The sequence below is a fragment of the Stigmatopora nigra genome, chromosome 15 (genome assembly GCF_051989575.1).
Source record: "Stigmatopora nigra isolate UIUO_SnigA chromosome 15, RoL_Snig_1.1, whole genome shotgun sequence".
Classification (NCBI taxonomy): domain Eukaryota; kingdom Metazoa; phylum Chordata; class Actinopteri; order Syngnathiformes; family Syngnathidae; genus Stigmatopora; species Stigmatopora nigra.
Window position 1 is genome coordinate 3,532,439 of NC_135522.1, and position 24,313 is coordinate 3,556,751.

The 24,313-nt window shown below is 41.7% G+C and overlaps 4 protein-coding genes and 1 long non-coding RNA gene across 7 annotated transcripts; 4 read left to right on the forward strand and 1 right to left on the reverse strand.

Moving 5' to 3' along the window:
- The first annotated feature begins 333 nt into the window (after positions 1 to 333).
- Positions 334 to 2,332, forward strand: LOC144208535 (histone chaperone asf1b-B). The gene is made up of 4 exons (XM_077734440.1): positions 334 to 776; positions 1,204 to 1,319; positions 1,541 to 1,717; positions 1,806 to 2,332. Exons 1-4 carry the CDS (start codon positions 668 to 670, stop codon positions 1,995 to 1,997), a joined length of 594 nt encoding a protein of 197 aa, XP_077590566.1. The 5' UTR covers positions 334 to 667; the 3' UTR covers positions 1,998 to 2,332.
- A 500-nt stretch (positions 2,333 to 2,832) lies between these two features.
- Positions 2,833 to 11,885, forward strand: LOC144208455 (cAMP-dependent protein kinase catalytic subunit alpha-like). 2 transcript variants are annotated; one of them, XM_077734314.1, is made up of 10 exons: positions 2,833 to 3,563; positions 7,678 to 7,739; positions 8,281 to 8,409; positions 8,520 to 8,618; positions 8,693 to 8,775; positions 9,167 to 9,293; positions 9,362 to 9,457; positions 9,527 to 9,649; positions 9,838 to 10,002; positions 10,495 to 11,885. In XM_077734314.1, the coding sequence occupies exons 1-10, from the start codon at positions 3,518 to 3,520 to the stop codon at positions 10,618 to 10,620; spliced, it is 1,056 nt and encodes a 351-aa protein (XP_077590440.1). In that variant the 5' UTR covers positions 2,833 to 3,517; the 3' UTR covers positions 10,621 to 11,885. The 2 variants fall into 2 exon arrangements, with proteins under 2 accessions (XP_077590440.1, XP_077590439.1); XM_077734313.1 differs by lacking the exon at positions 2,833 to 3,563 and adding an exon at positions 6,353 to 6,613.
- Positions 11,886 to 15,026: 3,141 nt separating this feature from the next.
- samd1a (sterile alpha motif domain containing 1a) lies at positions 15,027 to 20,148 on the forward strand. The gene is made up of 7 exons (XM_077734536.1): positions 15,027 to 15,788; positions 17,924 to 18,245; positions 18,307 to 18,422; positions 18,501 to 18,555; positions 18,922 to 19,009; positions 19,084 to 19,198; positions 19,469 to 20,148. The coding sequence occupies exons 1-7, from the start codon at positions 15,405 to 15,407 to the stop codon at positions 19,613 to 19,615; spliced, it is 1,227 nt and encodes a 408-aa protein (XP_077590662.1). The 5' UTR covers positions 15,027 to 15,404; the 3' UTR covers positions 19,616 to 20,148.
- Positions 20,149 to 20,255: 107 nt separating this feature from the next.
- On the reverse strand, positions 20,256 to 23,980 carry LOC144208476 (very-long-chain enoyl-CoA reductase-like). Of its 2 annotated transcripts, XM_077734351.1 has the most exons (12): positions 23,669 to 23,980; positions 23,403 to 23,610; positions 22,877 to 22,928; positions 22,745 to 22,789; positions 22,551 to 22,654; positions 22,047 to 22,162; positions 21,855 to 21,960; positions 21,679 to 21,751; positions 21,564 to 21,607; positions 21,435 to 21,492; positions 21,287 to 21,375; positions 20,256 to 20,703 (listed from the first exon to the last, which is right to left on the reverse strand). In XM_077734351.1, the coding sequence occupies exons 2-12, from the start codon at positions 23,568 to 23,570 to the stop codon at positions 20,530 to 20,532; spliced, it is 1,029 nt and encodes a 342-aa protein (XP_077590477.1). In that variant the 5' UTR covers positions 23,571 to 23,610; positions 23,669 to 23,980; the 3' UTR covers positions 20,256 to 20,529. The 2 variants fall into 2 exon arrangements, with proteins under 2 accessions (XP_077590477.1, XP_077590478.1); XM_077734352.1 differs by having other exon boundaries at positions 23,403 to 23,980.
- LOC144209165 (uncharacterized) lies at positions 20,309 to 24,169 on the forward strand. The gene is made up of 3 exons (XR_013329016.1): positions 20,309 to 20,725; positions 21,540 to 21,649; positions 23,168 to 24,169. It is a non-coding gene; the product is annotated as an uncharacterized LOC144209165 (long non-coding RNA).
- Positions 24,170 to 24,313: the final 144 nt, after the last annotated feature.

Below are 24,313 nucleotides of genomic sequence, written 5' to 3' on the forward strand. Positions count from 1 at the left end.
TCAGCCCACCCAAAAAATGGATGGCGACATTCCTGAAATATTTATTGGGATGAAAAACTGCAGCCAAGCAAGACCACGGTGCTCTAATCCACATTTAATCTCTATGGAGGGAAAACAACTAGAAAAGAAGGCAATTAAGGTCTAATAATCTGCAAGAATATCAAATCAAAATCAAATATACACACATACATATACATATTTTATGATGATGTACACAAAATTTAGATCATATAAAACAAATCAAATCATTTTTAATTGATGGTATTTTTTCGCCTACTAATTACCTCTTAAAGTGCATTATTGACCTTCACCACAGAGTGGCGCTTCTCTGTAACAAGTGACCGGAAGCTTACCTTGTTTTCCGGTTAAGCGCAGGGGATCTTGGGTTCGGCTGTCAAAGCGGCGGGAGAGAACACACTCAAAACATTTGTATTCATTTTATTTATTTCCACAAAAAAGTAACTTCGCTTTTCTACTATGCGACCGAACTGAACATATTCTGTTTTTTTTAACTAAACCCTTCATTGTTTGAAAATCCGGTCGTGACTGCGTTTGCTTGCCGACGAAGCGAGCTTTTGAAGGAATCCCCGGGAAAAGGGGTTTCACTTTGAGGAGTTTTTGTGCTTAGCATCGCCGTGCTAACAAAACAAGCCCAACGACTACAATCATGGCGAAGGTACAGGTGTTAAATGTGGCCGTTCTGGATAACCCGAGTCCTTTCGGCAACCCGTTTCAGTTCGAAATTACCTTTGAGTGTATGGAGGACCTGCCCGAAGGTGAGCACCGTTTTTGTCGGACATGTTGTTCACATAACCGCTAACGTCGCCTACTTTCGACTGGGTCACCTTTTGTTTAGGATTGTTGTCCCGAGTGGTGAATTCAAGCGAAGAGGCGGTTAAAATAATAATGTATCCGATGGTGTATAGTCGAACGATTAGTAAGAAGCTAATGCCCGTAATTAAAAAAATATATATCATAAAATAATTTGAAATTACATCACAAAACAAAATATTAGTTCCTTCCACTAGGCAAACTGAATTTAACGTCTCTCAACGTCAATGGCAGGCAATTAGTTAAGAAACCAAAAAGTATTTTGAATAATTTTTTAGTAATTTCTAATGTTTTGTTTACATTTTTCATACAAGACTAACTTGTTATTGCCTAATTTCTTGTTGACATAACACCCTTTTTGTGCTTTTACAGACCTGGAGTGGAAGATCATTTATGTGGGTTCAGCAGAAAGTGAGGAATACGATCAAGTCCTTGACTCTGTCCTAGTAGGACCTGTCCCTGCTGGACGGCATATGTTTGTCTTCCAGGTGATGTTCAGCTGTCAAATTGTATTTTAAGCTAGAGTATTAGAACAATTTGTTTATTAAAAACACTTACAAATAAACAGCAGCAAAACAAAGAGCTTAAAAAATATTAAAACCCACTAGAGCTTTTATTCATAGTCACTGGAGCACTTTCAATTGGTTCATACTACTATCCTCAATTAACCAGAATTCCCTTTCCCACTATATTTTCTTCCTCTTTACAGGCAGATGCTCCAAACACGGGCCTGATTCCCGAAAGCGACGCCGTGGGCGTCACCGTTGTGCTTATCACCTGCACATACCGAGGTCAGGAATTCATCCGCATCGGTTACTACGTCAACAATGAGTATACAGACCAGGAGCTTCGTGAGAATCCACCCATCAAACCAGACTACGCGCAGGTCTGACCAAGTTTTACTTTTAACTCTCTCCCCTTTCCACATTTCACCAAATTGGACCCAGAATTGATGTTCCTTGGTGTGTTTGCAGCTCCAGAGGAATATCCTGGCATCCAACCCACGTGTCACCCGGTTTCACATCAATTGGGAAGGCTGCGCCGAGCGTATGGAGGACTCTGAGAACGTGGACCCGTCGTCCAACTCTATGCTCCCGCCGTCTTGTCTTCCCGGCAAAGCCCCACCCTTGGGAATACTACCAGACAACTCAATGGACTGCTTATAGAGACGTCCTGAGGATTTTTTTGTTTTTGTGGGGGTGTGGGTTGCAATGTCATAACTGTACAGACTCATTTGCCTTACAACTGCTCTTCTGACCCTACAATTTCTTTTTTTGTAGAATTGGCTGTGGTTCAAATTCTCTTCCCACCACTCGCATTTTGGATTTGGACCACGTTCATTTCAGAACTGAGGCGAAATGCATTTATATATGGCAATATTTGCCATGCAAAGATGGCACTTGAACTGACAGATGTGGAAAAATATGAAAAGTCACTTCCTCCATTTGTTGATTTTCTAATGTTTGCGATTTTGTTTTCCAATTAAAACTATGTATTTGTATTTATGCGTGTGGGTGTTGTGACTCATGTTTTTGTCTTTAAGTGTTTAGCATTTTTTTCACACCGAAAACTACGATTTTTTAACAACGTATGAGTAATACCGTATGTTTTCACATGTTGCCAAAAATAGAATGTGTCAACGTCACGCCCAGTCACAGACAGATAGTGCAACAGTTGCTGTTTTGACTCCAAAATGCTTCCACAAAATCACCATTCACAACAATAGAGTTATTTTACCACCTAACACGTTTATTCATCAAATGTTTGACTTGTGAATGATTATTTTCAACATATGCTAAGTTAACACAAAAGGTGGAAAAACAACAGCCACCGTAACAATCGGTGCGTCTATTGGCTACAGACAAGCCTTAACAAAAGTGACGGACTGTCCAATCAGAAATACGTAAAGACTTCCACTGTCAATTAGTGTCCAATCAGCGCTTGGATCACTACGCCTGTCATCTACATCGGCCAATTGGAAGCCGTAGGGGGCTGTGCTAACTGGATAGGCGACCGGAGTTTCCCTTGCGTTCTAAAAGATTAATGGAAAGGCTCTGTCGATTTGGGAATTGTCCGTAAGACGGTCGGCTCCGGGGGAACCGTCGCACTCGGCCAGGCTGGCTTCTGAACGAGGGGGGATAAGAAAGAAGACAGCGGGCGAAACGAAGAATTAACCTGGATATCTTTGTTTTTCTGCCTAGAAGAAGGGGCCTGCCCACACAGTGCCTGCTTTCATAGGCCACTGTACGACTACGGGGGACGCTAACAGATTGTCACATAAACTGGAAAAAAGCGACCCTTTTAACGTCAACGTAATTCTTTTGAATACGTTTCATTTTTCCGGAATAACTTTAAGCAAAACGAACAGTCGTATTTTTTCATGCTGAATATTACATATTTCACAAGCAACCTTAGATAACACGCATTCGCCGCTCCTGCTAGCCTACTAGCGTGCTAGCATTCACCAAGTGTAGCATAAGACTCGGTGAGAGTTTTCCTGAAAAAAGTAAACGTCGGAAAAGAGGAAACATATTACGAGACGTTCATTGAGAATGAAAACCGTCAGCTAAAGGGCGACCGACAGTTCTTTATTTTTTTTTTAGCCCTGCCGAGTGTCGGTTTTGGGTTAACAAAGCTCCCGAAGTTTCTACCGAACCTCCAGGAGTCCGCTTGACAGGCTGCCATCATGGGCAACACGCCCACCGCAAAGAAGGGCAATGAGATGGAGAGTGGTGAGTCCATTTTACCCCCATATTTATATGTCATTTAAATGTCATTGTGACCTATTTGTTCATTCTCACCTCCCATTGAACAGAAGATGATTTGAATTTTGTTCTCAGCAGATTTATGTGGCTAAAACCCCGTGATAAAATGGTCCCGAGGTGCATTCAGGGGTAGCACTCATGACAAGACAAGTAGCCTTCATTGACTTGGCCTCCACGTTGTTGTGAAAGTCGAGCCTAGGCTAATCATTAAACCTACTAATCTGAGAGTCGGGGGTCATTTGTCTTGTAGAATGGCAAAATTTGAGTTAAAAAAGTGGGGTTTGGATTGCAACGAATAGGACATTGTTGTCATATGATGCCGGTGCACTGATTCTCCACGGGCACAAAAGTTGGAAGCTAAGGAGTCTCTTGAACATCATGTGATGAAACATGTTCAAGAACAAGGGTGCTTGTTTATGCCATCCAGGCTACTCTCAAAGACAAAATTGTTAGTCTAACTTCATCATTCCATAGGTCTTTTCTGTTATATATATCTCAAATATTCCCTTTGTGAGTATTCACAGCCATGCAGGTCAGTTGGAATACCGCGAGAACATCAGTACATTTTCTATTGTCACTTTTGGCATTTACTATGTGAATGCTGACTTTGTTACTAGACCACTAGAAAAGCCACAAGGAATTTGTAAAGAAGAAGAAGAAAAAACAGTGTCCTAAGTCACCACATGACCCAAACCTGTGGTGTATGAATAAAATTAAAAGGGAATAAAATAAACAATAAGGTAAGCAAACATATTGACAACCTGAGGTTGGTACAAAACCAATAAAAGGCATGATTTTTCTTTCTTATTTAAACATTCTCCAATAGTCTCATCAAAATGTAAAAATTAGCAGTAAAACAGAGTAAGTATACGTTCATTCGTTTTCTGAAACGTGTGGGGGGTGCTGGAGTCAATCCGAGGTAACTACAGGACACCCTGATGGTTAGCCAATCGTAGAGCTGCAGGAGATGGACAACCATTCACACTCAGTGCCATTTAGTGTCCAATCAGCCTACCATGGATGTCTTTGGAATGTGGGAGGAAACCGGAGTACCTGGAGAAAACCCACACAGGCCTGGGGAGAACGAGCAAACGCAACACAGGTGAACTGACCGGGATTTGAACCCTGTGAAGCTGACACTGGTCTTCTGCTATAGCGACACGGTTCACGGGTCCCCGGTGAAGGCCGTAGAGAACTCGGTGTTATGTTTTTATTCATAACACCACGAGTGACGCGCAAGTGAGAAGAGCTAGCTGCGAAATGAGCAGCGACTTCAAGTTGCTGCTCGAGCGTACGTGCGAAAGAACGCTCGCCGCCGGTCCACATCTGAAACACTTGGCAACGGCACCCTCGTAACTGACGGGATTTTTATATTCCTTTACCTGTTTACTTTGTCAAATTTGGGGAAAATGACATGTAAATTGATATGAGTGCAAAATTTGGATTCAAGCCAAACAAAGAAGGTTTGTATGTGTAAATAAAAATGGCGGTCGTCATTTTATATTCATGAAGTTGTCATTTGCGTACTCATACTTTTTGGCAAAGTTAAAACAAATAATATGGACATTTAATATAGTCAATGGCAGGTTGGCAGGCCAAGGTAAATACAAAAATATCCTCCATTAGTATTAACAGTAGTGCAAAATGAAAATTTACCCCATGACAACACATTTCTTGTTACTTGTGGTCGAGTCAAAGCATTGGTAGTTTTGTAATCAAATTCTACCCAAGGTCATAACATTTTAATACAATAGGCTCTTGATTTTTTTAGTCTTATATAAGAGAAAGGGGACATTTGTGGTGTTCCATTTTGTTTGAGTGCAAAATAGTGTGGTGAAGGTTTGTAGAAAGACGTCCTCCATGCTTGAATAAGACCAGTCACGGGAAAACAGAGGCTGGGCCCACAGGAAGAAACTGATCGGCTACAGGAAGTGAAAGAGCAGGCAAGTTCAACCCTAAGCTTCCTAGTGGAGGGGGGCCGATTCATTTGGGATTTTTTATTTTTTTATTATTTTTAAAAATATTTTAGCTATCCCTTCAGAAATTTTGTTCATTTTTTTTTAAGTGGGCAAGTGATTAGTGATTTTGAATGTTCCCTTTTTAGGTTTGTCTTTCATCTGATAACTGGAATAACATAAGATACTGTTAAGTGGTGGTTGGGGGTCGCAATTTGTTGCCGGGCAGAGTTCTTACACTGACGATTAGGCCGCAGCTGATTTTGATTACAAAAAAATGCACCTGTTTAAACCCTTTTAATTAATGTACTTCACTTTATTTTTAGAATCTTATCGAAATCTGTTCAAGTGTTAAGATCATTTTTTTTTTGTGGTGGACACTTTTATTGTTTAATGGAAAGTTATTGCAATTATGCTTATTTATTGTTGTCAAGTCAAATTCATAGCATTACATCGTGATCTTTAACCACATTGATATATATGTAACTAAGAATTCACATACATAAATCCAAAACAAAAATTGGTTATGAAATTTCCATTTTTTTCAATATTCTTTCATATAAATGGCATAAAGTTTAATATGCTTCCCCACATACTTTCTCTGCAACTTAGTAAGCGTCCTCCCTCATTAAATGTTAATTGTTCGCGTCCCAAAAGCTTTATTTTGATTTTGAACCATTTCGTCCACTAATACACTGCTTTGATTTTTTTTTCTGTATACCAAATAGGCCCCTCCCCCCGCCCAATGGTTCTGCGTAGATCAATACGGATCCATGCTCGTTTGATGCGAGAGAGAACAGCGGGGGGGAGAACGTGGTGTCCAGAATAAATATTGATACGCACCCAGCAGAGGGTCCAGTTAATTCACGCGAACGACGTTAACAAACGCCATCAAAAGAGATTAAACGGAGACGCCGCCATCCTGGAGACGTTGGACGGCCGCACTCATGTGTGACCGGAAGAGCTCCAGGAGGCACGCTAGCAAGAAGGAGTCATCGCGCTCCTCCGAATCCGCCTCGCGATCCGCGGACTCCGCCGAGGTGCCTGTAGTTATCCCGGATGGTGAGAAATTTGGAGGGGAACTATTCGATTTGTGTCAGGAAATTGAGCAACTTTCCAGAGAAATGACTGCTCTTTGTTTACCATCTGCTTGTTTTGCTTTCAACTTGTTTATGTAATCCATTTTGTCTTTTCGATGTGGCAACAGTTGCTCTTGGGAGGGTTTGACTAGGGATTTTTACAGTAATGCCTCGATTATCGTGGTTAATGTAGACCAGACATGGTGGCGATAAATGAAAAACAGCAAAGTAGGGTCACCCATATTGAAAAAAAATCTATCTATATATATATATATACATTTTTTTTTTACTTTAGTGCTGGGTCTTAGTACCAAGTGGAGGAGAGGGGAGTGGCTTCTGAATTTGAGCATGGATTTTCATATTTTTATGGACTTGGACATTTTTTAAATGTGTCATTCATTGAAGGTGCGCCTTATAGTTGTAAAAATATGGTAATTAACAAAAAAAATAACTCCAGTGGGAAAAAAACATTATGTAGTGAAGCAGTGATAATTGAGGGATTACTGTACTTGGATTTACCCAAATTGTCTTTAGCCTGGCAGTTTGAGAGTCAAAAATGGGCTGTGTTTACCAATGGTTGAAAAGTTGGAAAGTGCCCCTGACAGGCTGTGCGCGCCCATTTGGCCGCCGGCTGTTGTTCAACATCGATTATTCCGACAATCCCACATGATCCTGAAATGCTCGATGCGCTGTAGCTTTCCGCTACTTTACTTAAGCACTTTGTGCTCTGCCAAAACATATTTCTGTTGTCCTTTTGATGCCTTGATGATTTTCTTCCTCATCTTGACAATGAAAACCAACAATGTGTCCATCCACTATTTTTAAACATGCTCAAATGGAATGAGGAAGGACTGGTTATTGGCAAGTTTGTTGCCATAGAGAGCTGAGATTCGGCTCATAAAGATAAGGAGTGTAGAAAAATGTACCTCTGCATATAGATTGTGTGTGGTGTCACGTTGGGGGTGTGTCTTGGACCTCAAGGTAATAAATAAGTGCAAGTGCTCTGCTTGACTTACCCAATTTGTGTTCTTTGTGTCCCCATCACAGTGAAGGAATTTCTTGCCAAAGCCAAAGAAGATTTCCTAAAGAAATGGGAGAATCCTGCACAGGTAATTACAAGGTTTAGACCAGGGGTGGGCAAACTTTTGGACCCGGGGGGCCACATTGACTTTAAAAATTTGACAGATGTGCGGGGTCAGCACAAGATACGATACATATAAAAAGTGCATCCGTTAACAGTACATATGAAACATTAACAGAAAAAAAGGACTCAAGTATTAACATACTCATCATTAAGGTAAAAAGTATAAAGTACAAAGTAAAGTAAAAAAGGAATGTATTAAGAAATATTAAAATGTCATGTAAAATATGATAAAGGGGCTGTAAAACACGAAAAACCAATAAGAGTGGACACAGCTACTGCCACTGGCTTCCGTGTGACGGCGCCATCTTGGGGAGAAAAAAAATATAAAAATAAATACATTATTTGGACAATGTCAGCAGGCCGGATTAAAAAGCCTAATAGGCCCGAATGTGGCCCGCGGGCCGTAGTTTGCCAATTGTTTCGATTAGACTGTCATTGAAGAGAAAATATGTCAATGGTCTAAATCACCCATCTTTTGTAATGACATTTTTCTCTGTTGTCCTCAGCAAACTGCCGGATTGGACCACTTTGAGCGTATCAAGACTTTAGGCACCGGATCGTTCGGAAGAGTCATGCTGGTCAAGCACAAAGAGTCGGGACAGCATTTTGCTATGAAGATACTTGACAAACAAAAGGTCAGTTCATAAAAAAGTCCATTAAAGTGTGTTACATGTCAATGTACTTTATATCCAGTCTGAAATGAACCCGTTTGAATAAATCTATTTTTTTCAACAAATCCTTCCAGGTGGTAAAACTGAAGCAGATTGAGCACACCTTGAATGAGAAACGCATCCTACAGGCCGTCAACTTTCCGTTCCTTGTGCGACTAGAGCACTCTTTCAAGGTTTGTGTCTTTTACTTCCATTTCATTCATTTTTGTGCATCATATTAAGAAGCCTTTTGCACATCTACCAACAGGACAACAGTAATCTCTATATGATCATGGAGTACGTGCCCGGAGGCGAAATGTTCTCTCATTTGAGGAGAATCGGTAGATTCAGGTAGGTTGATTTTTGTACCAAATCCTTCTCCTGGTTGGTTTTTTTTTAAATAAATATATATATTATTATGGATACTTTAAATCACTGGTGTCAAAGTGGCGGCCCGGGGGCCAAATCTGGCCCACCGCATCATTTTGTGTGGCCCGGAAAAGTAAATCATGAGTGCTGACTTTCTGTTTTAGGATCAAATTAAAATGAAGAGTATAGATGTATTTTAAATTTCCTGATTTCCCCCCCACCCCTTTTAAATCAATAATTGTCATTTTTTAATATTTTTTTTCTGGTTTTAGTTCAAAAATCATTTTGTAAAATCTAAAATAAACAGTTAAAGTTGACGTTAAAGCGGTTCGCCAACCAACCCGAGTCTGACACTCTTGTATTTTTTTCGCAGCGAACCACATGCCCGATTCTACGCAGCGCAGATTGTACTAACCTTCGAGTACCTTCATTCATTGGACCTCATCTACAGAGATCTGAAGCCAGAGAACCTGCTTATCGATCATCAGGGTTATATACAGGCAAGGCTGTTTGATAAATCTATTAAAGATAGCCTCCATTTTACTGAGATGACTGTTCGTTCCTTCAGGTTACGGATTTTGGTTTCGCAAAAAGAGTTAAAGGCCGAACCTGGACGCTTTGTGGGACCCCAGAGTATCTGGCACCGGAGATCATTCTCAGTAAAGTGAGTTATTTTATATTTTAGCATCATTCTTGATGATTCCTCACCGCCATTTTGTTTTTATTTTTTCAGGGCTACAATAAAGCTGTGGACTGGTGGGCTCTAGGTGTACTCATATACGAGATGGCTGCTGGCTACCCGCCCTTTTTTGCCGACCAACCTATCCAAATTTATGAGAAGATTGTATCGGGGAAGGTTAGTCCATAGGAATCATTTCAGGAAAAAATGATAACCGTATTTTCTCGCATACAGGCTGTATTTGTCGCTAAAAAAATGACTACTGAGTTTAGGGTACGGCTTATATGCGCACAAATTGTAAAATTTAACTATTTTTAAAGTTTGGCTTATAGGCAGATGCGGCTAAAATGCTCTTCCGTTTCCAGGTTCGCTTCCCCTCCCACTTTTGCTCAGACCTGAAGGACATGTTAAGAAACCTTCTGCAGGTGGACCTGACGAAGCGCTTTGGTAACCTCAGGAATGGCGTCAATGACATCAAGGGCCACAGGTGGTTCGCCACCACCGATTGGATCGCCATCTACCAGAGAAAGGTGAGTCGTCAATGAGAAGCGACCACATTGAAAATTACATATGTGGTATCTTCATCTAAAATACTGGTGTCAAAGCGGCGGCCCGGGGGCCAAATCTGGCCTGCTGCATCATTTTGTGCGGCCCGAGAAAGTAAATCATGAGTGGTGACTTTCTTTTTTAGGGTCAAATTAAAATGAAGAGTATAGATGTATATTAAATTTCCTGATTTTTTCCCCCTTTTAAATCAATAATTGTCATTTTTTAATCATTTTTTTCAGTTTTTAGTTCAAAAATCATTTTGTAAAATCTAAAAAAACATTTAAAAAAAGCTAAAATAAGCATAGTTTTAGATTTATTAAAAAAACTGAATATTCAGGGCTTTTAATCCATTTTTTAAAAAAAAGTATCTAAATATTATATCTAAAATGGTCCGACCCACATGAAACCAAGTTGACGTTAATAGCTCATTAAATGTTTTAATGTTTCTTTTTCTTTTATTTGGTGTATTCTAGGTGGAGGCCCCCTTCATTCCCAAATGCAAAGGCCCCGGCGACACCAGCAACTTTGACGACTACGACGAAGAAGAAATCCGAGTGTCCATCACGGAGAAGTGCTCCAAGGAGTTTGCCGAGTTCTAGGTTTCCATCCAACAAAAGTCAAAATTCCGGGAGGGGGGGAGGGAGGGAAGTTTTTGCGTGTGTCTGGCGGACTGCTTATTCGTACCATTTTTCTTCTTCTTTTTCTTTTTTTTTTGTCTTTTCTTTTCCGTTTTAATCCCCCGCCTCCAGTTAGAAGCGGCGGATAAAGCAGCGAGGAAAGAGCCAACAGAAACCAGCATTGTTGCCTTTTTCTCCATTCTAATCCCAACCTGTTCATCGCAGTCCAGGGAGGGTGTCATCACCATGTTGTTAAAAGGTACCGGTTCTGCTTCTTCACCCCCCCTCCCCTCCCCTACCCCCCACACACAGTTCGCGCTCTCTCGTTCCCTAGAGCGGCGACTCGATTGTCTCGTCGAGCTAACCCAAGCAATACCGAGCGAGCGAGCCCATCAGATGTGCCTATCGCAATGTCAACTAGTTGGAACACTGACAGAAATTAAGCTTCTGCGTTAGAGCTCTTCGAATAACATTTATCATCAATTACACTTATTTTTATTATTATTTTTTGCATTTCGCATTGGTTTTTGTTGCAGCTTCCATTTTTTTTAAATCCTACTCATTTTTGCTCATTTTTTGCTCATTTTTTGTTAACATTTGATCTATGCTTGTTTTTTGGTGTTAGAATATACACGTCTATTATTTAAATTCTTTATGATACGTATAGATTTATCACAAATGGTGAAGATATAAAGTCTACACACACTTGGATAATGTTATTAACAGCAGAGGGCGTCCAATCCATTTTGACTGGGAGAGCTAGCAGCGACCATTCCCAAATGGATTGAACGTCTATTGTTGTTAACAATAAAAGTTTTGTAGACTTTTTTTTATCTTATCGCTGATTAAAACTGATTTCTCGCCCAATTGCGAATAAATATTCAAATTTCCAGCGTTAATATTCACAAAACATTAATAATCAAGTACGTTTAAAAAATAAAGTGCTTTACAATAAGCAGCACGGTGGCTTAGTCGTTAGCTCTGACGCTTCGGGGTTCAAATCTTTCCTCTAGGCGGGTTTTTTTTGGTGTTTTTTTTTTTTTTGGTAACTCCACATTCCAAAAAAATATGAACATTGGGTTCATAGTCTGGACATTGTTTGTAAAGTGTCAATGGTTGTTTTTGGATGGCTGTCTTTACAAGATTTTGAATGATTATGAATTATTTTGACCTTTTTTTTCCTTTTTTTTTGGACGTTATCATAGCCGTGAGTGTATAAATAAAGAATGCCCAGTTGGCAAACCTGACAGCGTCGCAAGATTTTCTGTACGGAAAAAAAAGACAAAGATGAAAGCGTAGCAAAAATGTTCAGCAAATTGTGCCTGTGAATTTTGTTTAATTTTATTTTATTTTGATTATTTTTTTAAGTGTGCATGCATTATTGCTTAACTCCCCACACTCAATTATAGGTCATCTTAGTTGGATTTAATATAACACTCGGAATACTTGACAACAGCTAAAATGGCCGCTGATTTACAAAAAAAAAACATGTTTTTAAAGCGTCCATTTTTGTTTTAAATTTGGAGGTGAGAGGGTTTAATTGCTAAACTTTTGCGTCCACTTATTTTTTTGTTTTTTGACTCGCGTCGCTCCATTTTGTGACTTTTATTTCTCCTTTTCCGAAACGAATGTGATTGATTTCAATGCAGGTTTTTAGTCATCCATTATTTGGCAGCCTCATAATGTAACGGAAATCAAACGCTGGATGAAATTTATTTTGAATGTCTATGACTTGTCTAATCGTTTCAATCGCTTTTTTACATAAATGACCTTATTGCTTTATTATAAATGTTCATCCACAACTTACTTCAGGTATCTTAACTAAAACATAACAATACTTTACAATAATACTGTTTCCAACCTTCTGTACGAGTCCAAAAAAAGTGTAACGTACAAACGGTGGAACTACAAAGTACACCCTAAAAAATAAACTTTACATTTTACATTTTTTTGTTTATCATAAAATGTTACTCCTTGGCTGTCCCTTGACGGCAATAGACGTCCAACTTTTACCCAAGCGAGTGTCCCTTTTTGGGGTGTCCACTCATGTGAAGTCAAGACACTGTGCGTATTGAATAGAGCACATATTCAGATTTAAAGGGCAACAATACTTTCATCATATTGCGTCCCACATGGCTATTGTCATGTATATTGTTATCATTCTTATTGTTATATAAGACAAACACTAAATAAGTCAAATAAGTTGGATCTCATCTTTTGTCTTTGAATTAACATCAAGTTTGTGTTAAAACATAACACATTTTTGCATCTGATGTGTTTTAGGTTCATATTTTGTAATTGTATTTTCAAAAAAATAGCCTAAATATTCAAAAAAAATGAGGCAACTAGAGCATCTAATCTTTTTTTTCTCTCATGACCTGGGTACAGTGATTGTGTAGTCTAATGTACCTTTGGGGGGGGGGGGTGATGGCAATGATACTGTATATTATGCCTTTGCAGTCTTAACTATCTTACCTTCTGGAGAATTTGACAGATACCCCTTAGAACACAATGAATATGGTAAAAAAATAAATATATATATATAAATAAAATATTTTGCAAAATGTATTATTCCAATAAAGTTGTACTTGTTAAAGATGCTTCTGTGTGCATTTCAAAAATGACTTAAAACTAATGGATGTTTTTTTATTGAATCACAGGTGCAAATGTTCATCAGTTTTTAGGTAAATCCAAAAAACATAACAAAAAAGATGAACTAGACAAGGACGTCGCTGCAATAATTTGGAATGCACTACACATCTGCAGGTAAGTTTACAAGTAAAATACCACTTCTTACACTAGTATAATCATGTACTAATAATCCACTAGGTGGAGCCCCAAATCTCCCAGTCAAAAACCACAGACGCACAATCGCCTTGAACGCGTGTTTTAAAGCCAATGTGTATGTTTAATATCTTTACATAAGTAGTTGGTAATCGATCTTTTGTTTGCTTTTTTTTGTTTAATATTTAACCTTAACAATTCGTTTTTACAATGGTATATATGTATATGTATGGCCCAGAAGTGAGGTGTGCAACATTTCCCCCTAATATTTTGTGTGCGTGTAGCTTTAAATGGCATGTTTTTCAGCAAAATGCCTCGCTACGCTTTTTCCAAAGACAAGAAAACCCCCGATATTTGTCTGCCCTCCCCTTTTGTGAGCGTCTTTATGTGCCCCCCTTTCACTCGTCGTGCTTGCACATGGGACGCCCCTGGGGGGGTGGGGATCGAACTTTTTGGTCGTAAACTGGGCCAGTCCGCCTTCGACGCGCAAACTGGAGCCGCAAGAACGCTATCTGCGACTGTTAAGCTAGCGTGTCTTAGCCGGAAACGTTATTGTTTGCCATAAAAGAATCGATGGCATTTGCATGCAAACTAATAGTGAAAGCTTTATTTTGACACCAGACACCGGAAGCGTATTGTTGTTCGACTGGGCTCCTCATCGAGTGCGCGAGTGCAATTTTCGCATCTGGCGCGTTAAACCAGGAAGTAAGCTGTTCCATAGAAAGCATATATATGAGACTAGATGTCTGATGGTCCAATGATGAGTCAATTGGGATACATGTCGTCACGTGGCGTCGGACCGCACGCTAAATAGAAACAATGGAACGTGCACTTTGAAATGGCGAGCGATTGTTCATTTTGCAATTGGATGGCTTTATCATAAACGTCAGAAATGAAGAATATTAACTGGGAAATTATAAACATTCGCACATTTTGCTAAATATACAGTCCAAATCACAGTCGCTGTATTTTCTATTATTATCACATCGTTTTTTTAATTATGTGGGTTAAATCAAATTAGGAAGTCGTCCAAGGCCAAATGACCCTCAGTAAATTACGCTGCCGACACCACTTGAGGCATCTACCCTTGTATATGTGATCAATGGTTTAATTTCGTTTTTTATTGGAGTTATCGAACGGCGACCTCGTCTTTTCGACTTTTATTTTACCACGACGAATCGGAAATGCCCGAAAATAGTGGCTTCTCCTTTTTCCGAGGGGGCGCGAAGGGTACAAATCTCTAATTTGTCCGAAATGTCAAGCGCCTCTGTCATGGAATACGCTATTTAATGAGCGTTTGAGGTGTCATAAAACTACAACAATGGCCACTGTTACTTCCAAATGTGCCGTCATTTGGCCGGGCCAACTTTTGTTGTCCGGCTGGTCCACCTTTAAGCGCACGAGACAGACGAAAGCAGCGGCTTTACTGTGAAGGACAAATAAACCAACTGTAACACGGAAGTGGCCTGCGTCTCATTTAACAATAAGAGGCACAAACAATGAAGTCCAAGTCGTAAGTTTTATTTTGACACGACGCTTAGGATGTACGTGTACACATGAAATTCGTAGAGCGACGCAGGAGGGAAAGACGCTAAACGGTAACATTGTCGACCATCTCGGAACGTCATGTGTTATTAAAGACACGTTCTAAGCCTGACGAGATTACATTTCTGTCCTCGGCTGACTTTTTTTTTACTTCCCAAACGTAGCTCTACTTTGTTCAACCGGCCGTCACCACGTTCTCCATCTTAAGGAGGAACGAGAGAGAGAAAGGGAGGGTGAAACTTCTGGGAGCTGTTACCCGGCTGGTCCACCTTAAGCGCACGAGCCAGACGCAGGCAAGCGTACGGACGAAGGTTTCCGCTTCTTCGCCGCCGCAACTAACGCACCAAATAGAAGAGACTGCCCCCCAACCCCACCCCGCACACCTCTCCACCTTCCCCCCTTAAAAATAATAACAAGGGGGAAAAAAGAAGAGGAAAATGTCCGACGCCAAGTACCGTGAGTGGATATTGGACACTATCGACTCGCTTCGGTCCCGAAAAGCCCGACCGGACTTGGAGCGAATCTGCCGAATGGTCCGACGTCGCCACGGGTGCGAGCCCGACCAGACATGCGGAGAGCTGGAGAAGCTCATACGGGAGCAGACGGTTCTCAAAGTCAACTACAAGGGCTCTATTTCGTACCGAAACGCCGCCAAGGTTCAGCGGAGGTGCCGCAAGAAGGACGACGCGGTGACGGCGTCTGCGGCGGTGACGGCGTCAGCGTCTACGGCGGCCGTCAACGACGGCGCTCACTCGGACTTGAGCAATGGGGACAGCGCGCTTGGTCCGGCGGACCCGGACGACGAAGACGACGACGATGAGGTAAGTCACGTTTCTTTTATTACAAACACACATACAAAAAAATGAACAGTGAAGTGGTTCCTTTTACAGGTGGTGGAGCGAACAAAGCACGTTCGTGCTTTTCTCGTTTTGTTTTGTTATATGTTTTTCCACATAATGACCCTAAGCATCTTTATTGTGTCTAAGCGGGGAGGGGTTGGCGAGTGTACCCAGAAAAGGAATGCCGCAAACGGGGAGCGGCGGTTGAGCGCTACCGTGGAGGACAGAAAAGGGAGGAGGGGGAGGAGGGAGGAAGCGGACTGCGCGTGCGAACCGACGAACGTCTTTTTGCCCAACTCCACTTTGCTCAAAAGCCCCGGGAGCCACTAGTGTATGGTTTTGTCGGTTGCTTTTGGCCGAAAAAAGCGGCATTTTCAGCTCCGAACGTGGCCCAAACTCGGCATTCGGCGGGGCGGCAGTCAAGCTAGCTTCTGAGCACGAATGTAACCCGGATGTAGAAGTTCACATTCTCGTCATCGTCGTCCAAACTAATGGAAGCGTCTTTTACTTTGACACGGCATTCCGGAAGCACGCCTTTGTTTTCCTTTCTCGATGTCAAACTGTGACTGCTGTTTTTTAAGTGTAAAAAAAATTACAGACGGCAAGACGCGAGGCGACTATTTTGCAAGTGACATGTGTTAAGACACGTTTTAGGCATGACAATGTTACAAACACCTTCCCCTTACTTCACGTCACTTTAAACCAACTATCGTTCCAGCGATTTATTGTGTATAAAATGTACCGCGGTACTGTCATCTGCGTCACTCTTCTCTTTTTTTTAAACCGAGAACGCGTGACTAGGCGACGCATCCACACTAGAGCCTTGGTATTTTTGGGCTTTTTATCCCCCATTTCAGTCGAAAAGTGCCCCCACAGAGGTTGTAGTAGTGCAAACGTCGACAGCAGCACGAAGCCGTTTGCTTTATGCGGCCGTCCGATGTGGGTTAAGCCGCGATCACGTCGAGTTTGTCCTCGTGAGAGCAAAAAAAAAAAAAAAGCCGACGCAAAACATGTGTTTCATCCCGAAGTGCAATCGTGACGTGTCCGAAAAACGGAGCGGCCCATTAGAAAAGTAGCTCCGCTTTTCACTTGGCTTTTAAGGCGCTTTTTTCTCCTTTCAACTGCCCTGCAGCACGCACGCACGCGCACAATGGCGAGACCGTCGAACGGCATGCGCACTTCGAAGGAAATGTGCGCAAAACAAGGGGAAACCGCCTCCCACCGCTCCTTCGTCGCCTCTCTCTTTTCTCTTCTTTCTCTCTTTCTCCCCCCTCGCTTTTCATATCACAATAGGTCAAACGATGCACCCAACACAGCAGAATCCCATCGGTGTTCGTGTTTCGAATTCCGTCCGGTCGTCCTTTGCAAGGCGGCTCGTGAAAGTTGCGCTCCGGGACACGCAGCAGTTTTCGCACGCTCGCACTCGAACCGACCCGTAGAAAGACAAAACATCCCCCCTTAGCTTCGAACATCGAAGTTGTGCTATTCTCGAGTCACTGCTAATGATTTACCACCATAGAGGTCAAATTACGACATGTTTTAGACTCGTACAGTCAGTTAGCCCCCCCTCAACACAAAAAATCCACCCCTGCAGTCGTGTCAACAATCTGGGTTGAAAACCGCTGAGGACAGACAAGGGTTTTCTTCTCTGATGTGTACAAGATCAGTTGGAATTGTTGTTGTTTTTGGGCAGGAAGTGATAGGGACATGCGTGTATTTTCTAATAAAAAGATGACTTTGGTTAGTGCCGTGGGAGACCTGTGTGGCGTTTACGTGTTCTCTCTGGGCTTGTATGGGTTTTCTTCGGGGCGTCCAGTTTTTTTCCCACACCCTGAAAATATGTAGGTTTGTTGGTGCTTGGACGTTTGGTCGCCGGTCTTTTAGTCGCCAGTCAAATGGGACAGAGACTTTACTGTCAAGACTAGCTCTCAAAATTATATTAATGAGAGAGAGTTTAATATCTAAGTACTGTTTAATATCTAAGTACATTTGACTGGCGACCAAAAGAACAACGACCAACCGTCCGGTAACCTTCCCAGTTGTAAGGGATTGGACGTCTATCTCTGTCAATATAAAGGCTTAAAAAACAAATTATACGACGGTTGTAACTTCTCCAGGCCGACACCTCCATGGCCATGGACACGGACAGCAACCTGGACGAAGGCGACGAGAGCCGGGACGGCCAAGATGGACGCTCCCCCGTCTCCACCACCGCTTCCCGTGCGGCGTCCGCACCCTGCTCGCCGTCTCACGCTCGCCCCGGGCTGGGTCCCGGTAGCGGTCTGGGCTGTGTGCCATTCGCCCAAACGGTGGTCGGCAGGCCCAGTTCGTTGCCCCCTTTGAGTCCCAAGACCCCCACACACCATGAATGGACCAATGGGGTTGCCGGTTTCACGCCGGAACGCCAAGAACAGACCACAACAATGCACATAGATAAAGGTAGGATAGCGACACGGACTTTTCGCTAACCTTTGCTAACGTTGACATTCTTCCCTTATAGTCCGACCCGTGTCCGTCTGTCCAAGCGCTTCCAAGAACGACGTCAAGGACGAGGACAAGATGGTGGACGGTGGACCCCATTCAGACCAGCTGGTGCCGGATTATGCCGCGCAACTGGTAACTGCATTCGTCCCGGTGTCCCCTCTGTGGCGTCTTCTGACCCCACGCTAATGTTTGGTTGATTCCATCCCACAGGAACGGAATGGCGACTTGGCGGAGGTTCGAGCGCACAGTTTGTCGTCAGAAGACGGTGGGTTTCACCCCATTTTGAACATTCTTCGGGAGACCGCTCATAATTAAAGCTGTCTTTATCAAATTATTTTTGATGTGAGGCTCAATTGTTTAGAGACATTTTTGGACTAAGAATTGTCCAAATCCTATCTGGACCTCTTCAAATTATATTTTTTTACCCTATCTATTTTAAATTTTTAATCCGGGTTCAATTCCCGCATGGTGCAAAATATTATTTTCTCAATGCTTATTTTTGAATTCCAATTCTAGCCATTTTATAGCAAATGGCTTATACGCGAGTCGATTTATGGCTAAAAAATCATCAATTATTCTACTATAGCTATTATGGATCAGTCTTACTAAGAAAAACATCTTTTGTCAACAGGTACTGGAAAGAAGTCCACAACCACGCTTTCGGCCTTCGCACAAGCTGACAGCGTCCACGTCAACGGAAACAACAAGATCGACGACCTGTGAGTGGGGGGTGGTTTTCTATAAAATATGTGCAAAGACGCAGAGTGACAAAAATTTTGTTTCGTTTTCGCAGCTCGCTGAAAAAGGAGAAGATGAGTCACAACTTGCTGCGCTGGACGGTGGCCGACGTTGCCAGTTATTTTGCCGAAGCCGGTTTTCCGGAGCAGGCGTTGGCGTTCAGGACGCAGGTGGGTTTCGAAATCTCAATTTCAGAGCCGAATGCAGGTAAAGAATTATTAATCCACGGATTAATCATATATAATACAATAGCATATCTAGTTTCAAATGGCCATGTTTGAATTATTTTTTTTTTGCCGACAACAAAGTCTTTCAATGCCATTGATACAAAAAACACGCCTGCAGCTCTAGAGCCACATTTGGCTCTTATCATTCTTTTGCTGTCAACCAAAATGCAAATACGCAAAAATGCTAATTCCCCATCTGGCGTCCATTCACAGGAAATCGACGGCAAGTCACTCCTCCTCATGCAGCGTAGCGACGTGCTAACCGGCCTGTCCATCCGACTTGGCCCCGCCCTCAAAATCTACGAGCGCCACATCAAGGTCCTCCAGAGGAGCCATTTTCTGGAATGTGACGACCTCTGATGGATTCCACGGGGGTGAAAAAAACCCAGAACTCTTCCAGTCAAGTCTTGCCACATCATTTTTGATGACTCTTGGAGAAAGGAAAAACAAACAAACAATCATCCTACCTCCTCATTTCACCTGTGCAAAAAAAAGGAGCACCGTCCCTTTAAGGAGAGCCAAAACTGACCTTCCCGTGGACTCGCTCTTCCGAAATATTCCCACAAAAGTCCGACAAAACAAACGTTCCGTGTTCATTTCTCGTTCTTTACCTCAACGGTTGATAAACAAAACGAAAGAAAGAAAAAAGCCATTTGAAGGTTTTAGGACCCCGTTTGCAGTGTTAAGTCTTCGGCCACTCTGTCCTTGTATTGTGATACCTGTCAATCATTTGAAGTGTAGAACATTCCATTTAGATGGGGTCCCTTTTTTTGTATCAACCGCGTCATGCTTCTTGATAAGTTGCGAATAAATCTCACACGTAAGTTTTTTTCTGTTTAGTTTGAGCTTGGAAAAGGACGTTATTACGGTATTAATTGGTTTTCTGCCTGAGTGCAATCTGTCAGTCTTGGTAATTGCAGTATTTTGCCAAAATTCACTCTAAAAAGTCTCATTTGGACACATTTTCATCAGTCATTTTAATAACACAAATAGTCAAAACATGTGGGTATGCAGGGGCGGAGCTAAGGGGGGGTGTCGTTGGTCTTGGGGCCCCGGTTTGTGGGTGTAAAGGGGTGTGGTTGGGTGATAGTGTCAAGCTAACTGACTTTGAATGCTAAGCTAAATTAGCCAAATCTTTTGAAATTAAGACTTTAAAGCAGCCGACACGAGATGCTAATCAGAAATGTTTTGGTGCTTTTTTGTTTTGTTTTTGCAGTCCCAGGACAACCCGGAGAGAAATGGCCCCCAATCGGAAAATGAATGGATGGAGCTTTTTAAAGGACGAATGGCAAGATGGCCGAACGTAGGGTAGGATAATCTTTGAACTCCTTCAGGTAGCTGCGGTGTTTGCCTCGGGCCCAAACACTCATTTGCAGGAAGCCGGCTAGCGTGAAGAGAGCCACGGGGACGCACTGGGTCATCACGCTCAAGCCCAGCCAGGAGCCCACCTGAATGCAAACAAATATGGTGGTAATTAAATTGAATTTTCAACTTTATTGTCATTATACAAGCATAATGAAATTTCAAGCTTCACCGTAAAGTGTACACATAAGTAGTCCTAAAATATTATATGCAATAAAAAATAAGTGAGATAAATATGCACCATATTTACCTAACTTCATTTATTATTGTATTTTATCTCTATATATTAGTAACAGATTTAAAAATAATATAGGTTTCAAATGCACTTTGCTACCCTGCAGTCTCTATAATGTGTTATTCAATTGTTAACCACTAGGTGGCAGTAATGGAATTAGACAAGCTAATGTAATGCAAGGAGAGAATGCTAATTAAGATAGCTGCTATCTAATAGTCATAGTAAGTAGTAGTTTCATTTTTAGCCTTTTTTTAAGTTATAGAAACTGCAGTAAAGATTTTTTTCATAATTTACATCTTTGGAAATGAATAATAATGTAATTATTAGTAAGTTTATTGTGTTTTATTAGTAAGTTTATTGTGTTTTTCCCAATAAATGTGTCTATTGTTGCTCTCCATTAGAGTAGAGAAAACAAGCTAGCAGTCAGTATTTACCTCGTATGTGTAGTTTGGACAAGACACGAGCCAGAAAATCCATGTGAAAGGATTCTTTGTTGGGTAAGGAAATTTCTTCACTTTTGAGCCTGAGTAGACAAAAAATGATATATTCTCCACTTTTAAACACATAAAACTGTCAGAATACCTGCTTGTTTTAGATTACGAAGCGTGACGTGGATGGAGAAATTCCCAAGTTGGCAAAACTGCATGAATACAAATGAGACATCATTTTTAATTTTGTTGTTTAGAGATTCCACATTTATTTTAAACCTACCAAGAAAGTGTAAAGTCCGACATTCACCTGCTGCTGCCCGTAAACTGAAAAAAAAGAAGGCCTCCTATTATCGACTACAAATCCAAGTGAGTATAAACAAAAATGGCACTTATACATGGCGGTGTGTAGAGCGGATGGTTGATGTAGTACGCCATCCAGGCTGCGGAACACCAATAAAAGCCACAATTCTGGGGAAAATAGGGTTTTTTTTTTGCTCAGAAAATGCAGAATAGGTCAGAAAATAATCGCTAAATCTGTTTTGAGGCAAAATGTATTAAAAAAATTAGTCACCTTAAAGATGTTTCGTAAAGGCATCGTCCCATGTGAGATGCGGTGGACAAACATTGTCTCCAGAATCCTTTTGATGTAATGTAAAGTGTGACAGATGCAAGCAGAACTGCAAAAAAAATGACTTTGTGATATTTTCTGTGTCTTGATTATATTTGACAAAATGTGGGAGAAGTAAGAAAAGCTGACACTGACTGAACGACCCAATTCTCGCTGGTAGTGAAGTCATATTTAGGAGCATAGATGAAGGACAGTCGAAAGTAGAACATTAAATAGATGACCAGTGGACCAACGCATTCGGCGAGGAACACCTAAATCGTGCAAAAAAATTAGATTATTATTATTATTATTATTTTAGTATTGAAGTCAAAAATAATTTTGAAAAAACAGACTTCTTGTCTAAAGTCCTTATTTTGAAACTTGGGAACATTTTGACGTCCACCCCGTTCAGTATTAATCAAATTTAACAAAACACCACCCCTTAAATCTGTCAATCTCCGATGGGTCGCGGCGGAAACGCGGGTGAGGGAGACGAGACCCTGGGGGAGGGGGTGGGGGTGGGGGGGATAAACACCTTGGGGTGAAATGAGGCCATGAGATTAGATGTCCTACTGCAGGAGCTGAGAGGAAAACAAATGAGTGCCAATGGCTGTTTAGCAGCAAACCATGTGTGTGTGTGTGTGTATGTTGCAAACTCACAGTGCCCCATGTGAGTTGTGGTCCAAGGTCGCTGAAGTAGAAGCTAGTCGTCGTTCCCACAGGAAGCGTTTGGAGTATTTCGTCATCCCGGAGACACTTGGTCTCTGTTTAAAAAAAAAAAAAATACAAATTTGATCCCATTTGGAGATCACATGACCTATTATTAAATACATAGTACGAGCTAATATGCCTACTTGGATCCAAGCGTAGGGACTGTCTGGCTGGGTACCATTTCTTATCTGTCCAAATTAATGCAATTTATGGTAAAACAACCTAATTTCATCCTTTTCTTATTTTTTTTTATTTTTTTTGTGATACGTACGTACATGATTTGTGAAACAGAGCCTTGATATCCAAGATGGTTGCAGTAGGCTCCACCTACATCCACAAAAAAGAGGTAGTTTAACATAATTAACATAACATGACCTTAAGCATAGTAGTACAACATTAGAACTTATTAAACATTTGTGCTTGACTTGATGATAAAACCACTTGATTTTAGCTTAGTCAGAATTGTTTTATTTCTTCATTTCTAATTAGTTCCACCCTTTTTTTGGCTTTGCGTGGTCAATTTCTCAAAATCTTGTTAACAATGACTCTCTTCTTCTTGTCTACAGTTCCTCAAATGTTCCTTCCCTCACCTCAAGGACTTTTCAACCCTTTCCATTTCAACCGTGACATCACCACATTTAGCCCCCGGCAGTTTGTTCAAAACGACACGCCGACCTCCAACATGAAAGCCAGTCTGCAAGTTGCCGACGGCAACCGACAACATGCTCCGAATTCCCGCACTGCTTTATTTCTGTTGGACATCCAAACGACTCCTCCAAAAATATATCTAAAATAACTCACCTTATCCAGCAATAGCAACTTCTCCTTGGTCTTTACATCCACAATTTCCACCTCAAAATAAACAATCCTTTTGGGCTTCTTGGGTGGTTTAGGCCTGGGCCTGGATGAAGACTTCTTCTCGTTTTCAGCACCATTGGCACTCTTGGCCTCTAAAGCGAGGACGTCCATGATTCACAAGGCCTAGTCCGGCGCTTGTGGCCTCTTTGGCCTGTGGAGAGGACAAAAAAATGTGGCGCTACGGAAGAACGCAAGACTTTGGAGCTCACCTGAATAACTGGGACGGCGACAGCGTCCGTCCTGCCGAACCAGAGGCGCTGAAGACGAAATCGGAGCTCCGCAAGACATAATCCACAGAGCGCCATTCGCGGGGCTAAATATAAGCCGGACGATTTGCTCTTCGCACAGCAGCTCGGCCGTAACCTTGGAACGACGCGGTCGAGCCGGTGACAAATACCGACGTGTGATCCTTGGACGCGGGTCAACTGTCTACTACTTTAGAAGACACTGCTACTGCCTCTGGTCGTTCTGGCTTTAGCAGACCTGCTTAAAGTCTGATCTGGTGAAAGGATGGATGACATGTCTACACCCCCGACACACTTTTTTTCCCTCTCCCGCCTGTAAGCCCGAGAGCACCTGTTTAACTATTATTTCCTACTTCTGACCTCAAGTGTTCTATGAATGATGTCCTCTATTGCTATTGGTAATTCCCCCTTGGAAGCAAGTAAAGATGTCAAGCAGATGTTATGTGATTAAATTATTCTCATTGTCTTTTGATTGTTTTTATTGTATTTGGAAAGCTGGAATTCACACAAAGAAATGACTTTATAAAAACTACCTCGTCCAATCCATTTGAACTTGAGCTCATACACATGTTTTTGCAATGGGGTCATTGAATTAGACATCAAATGAAA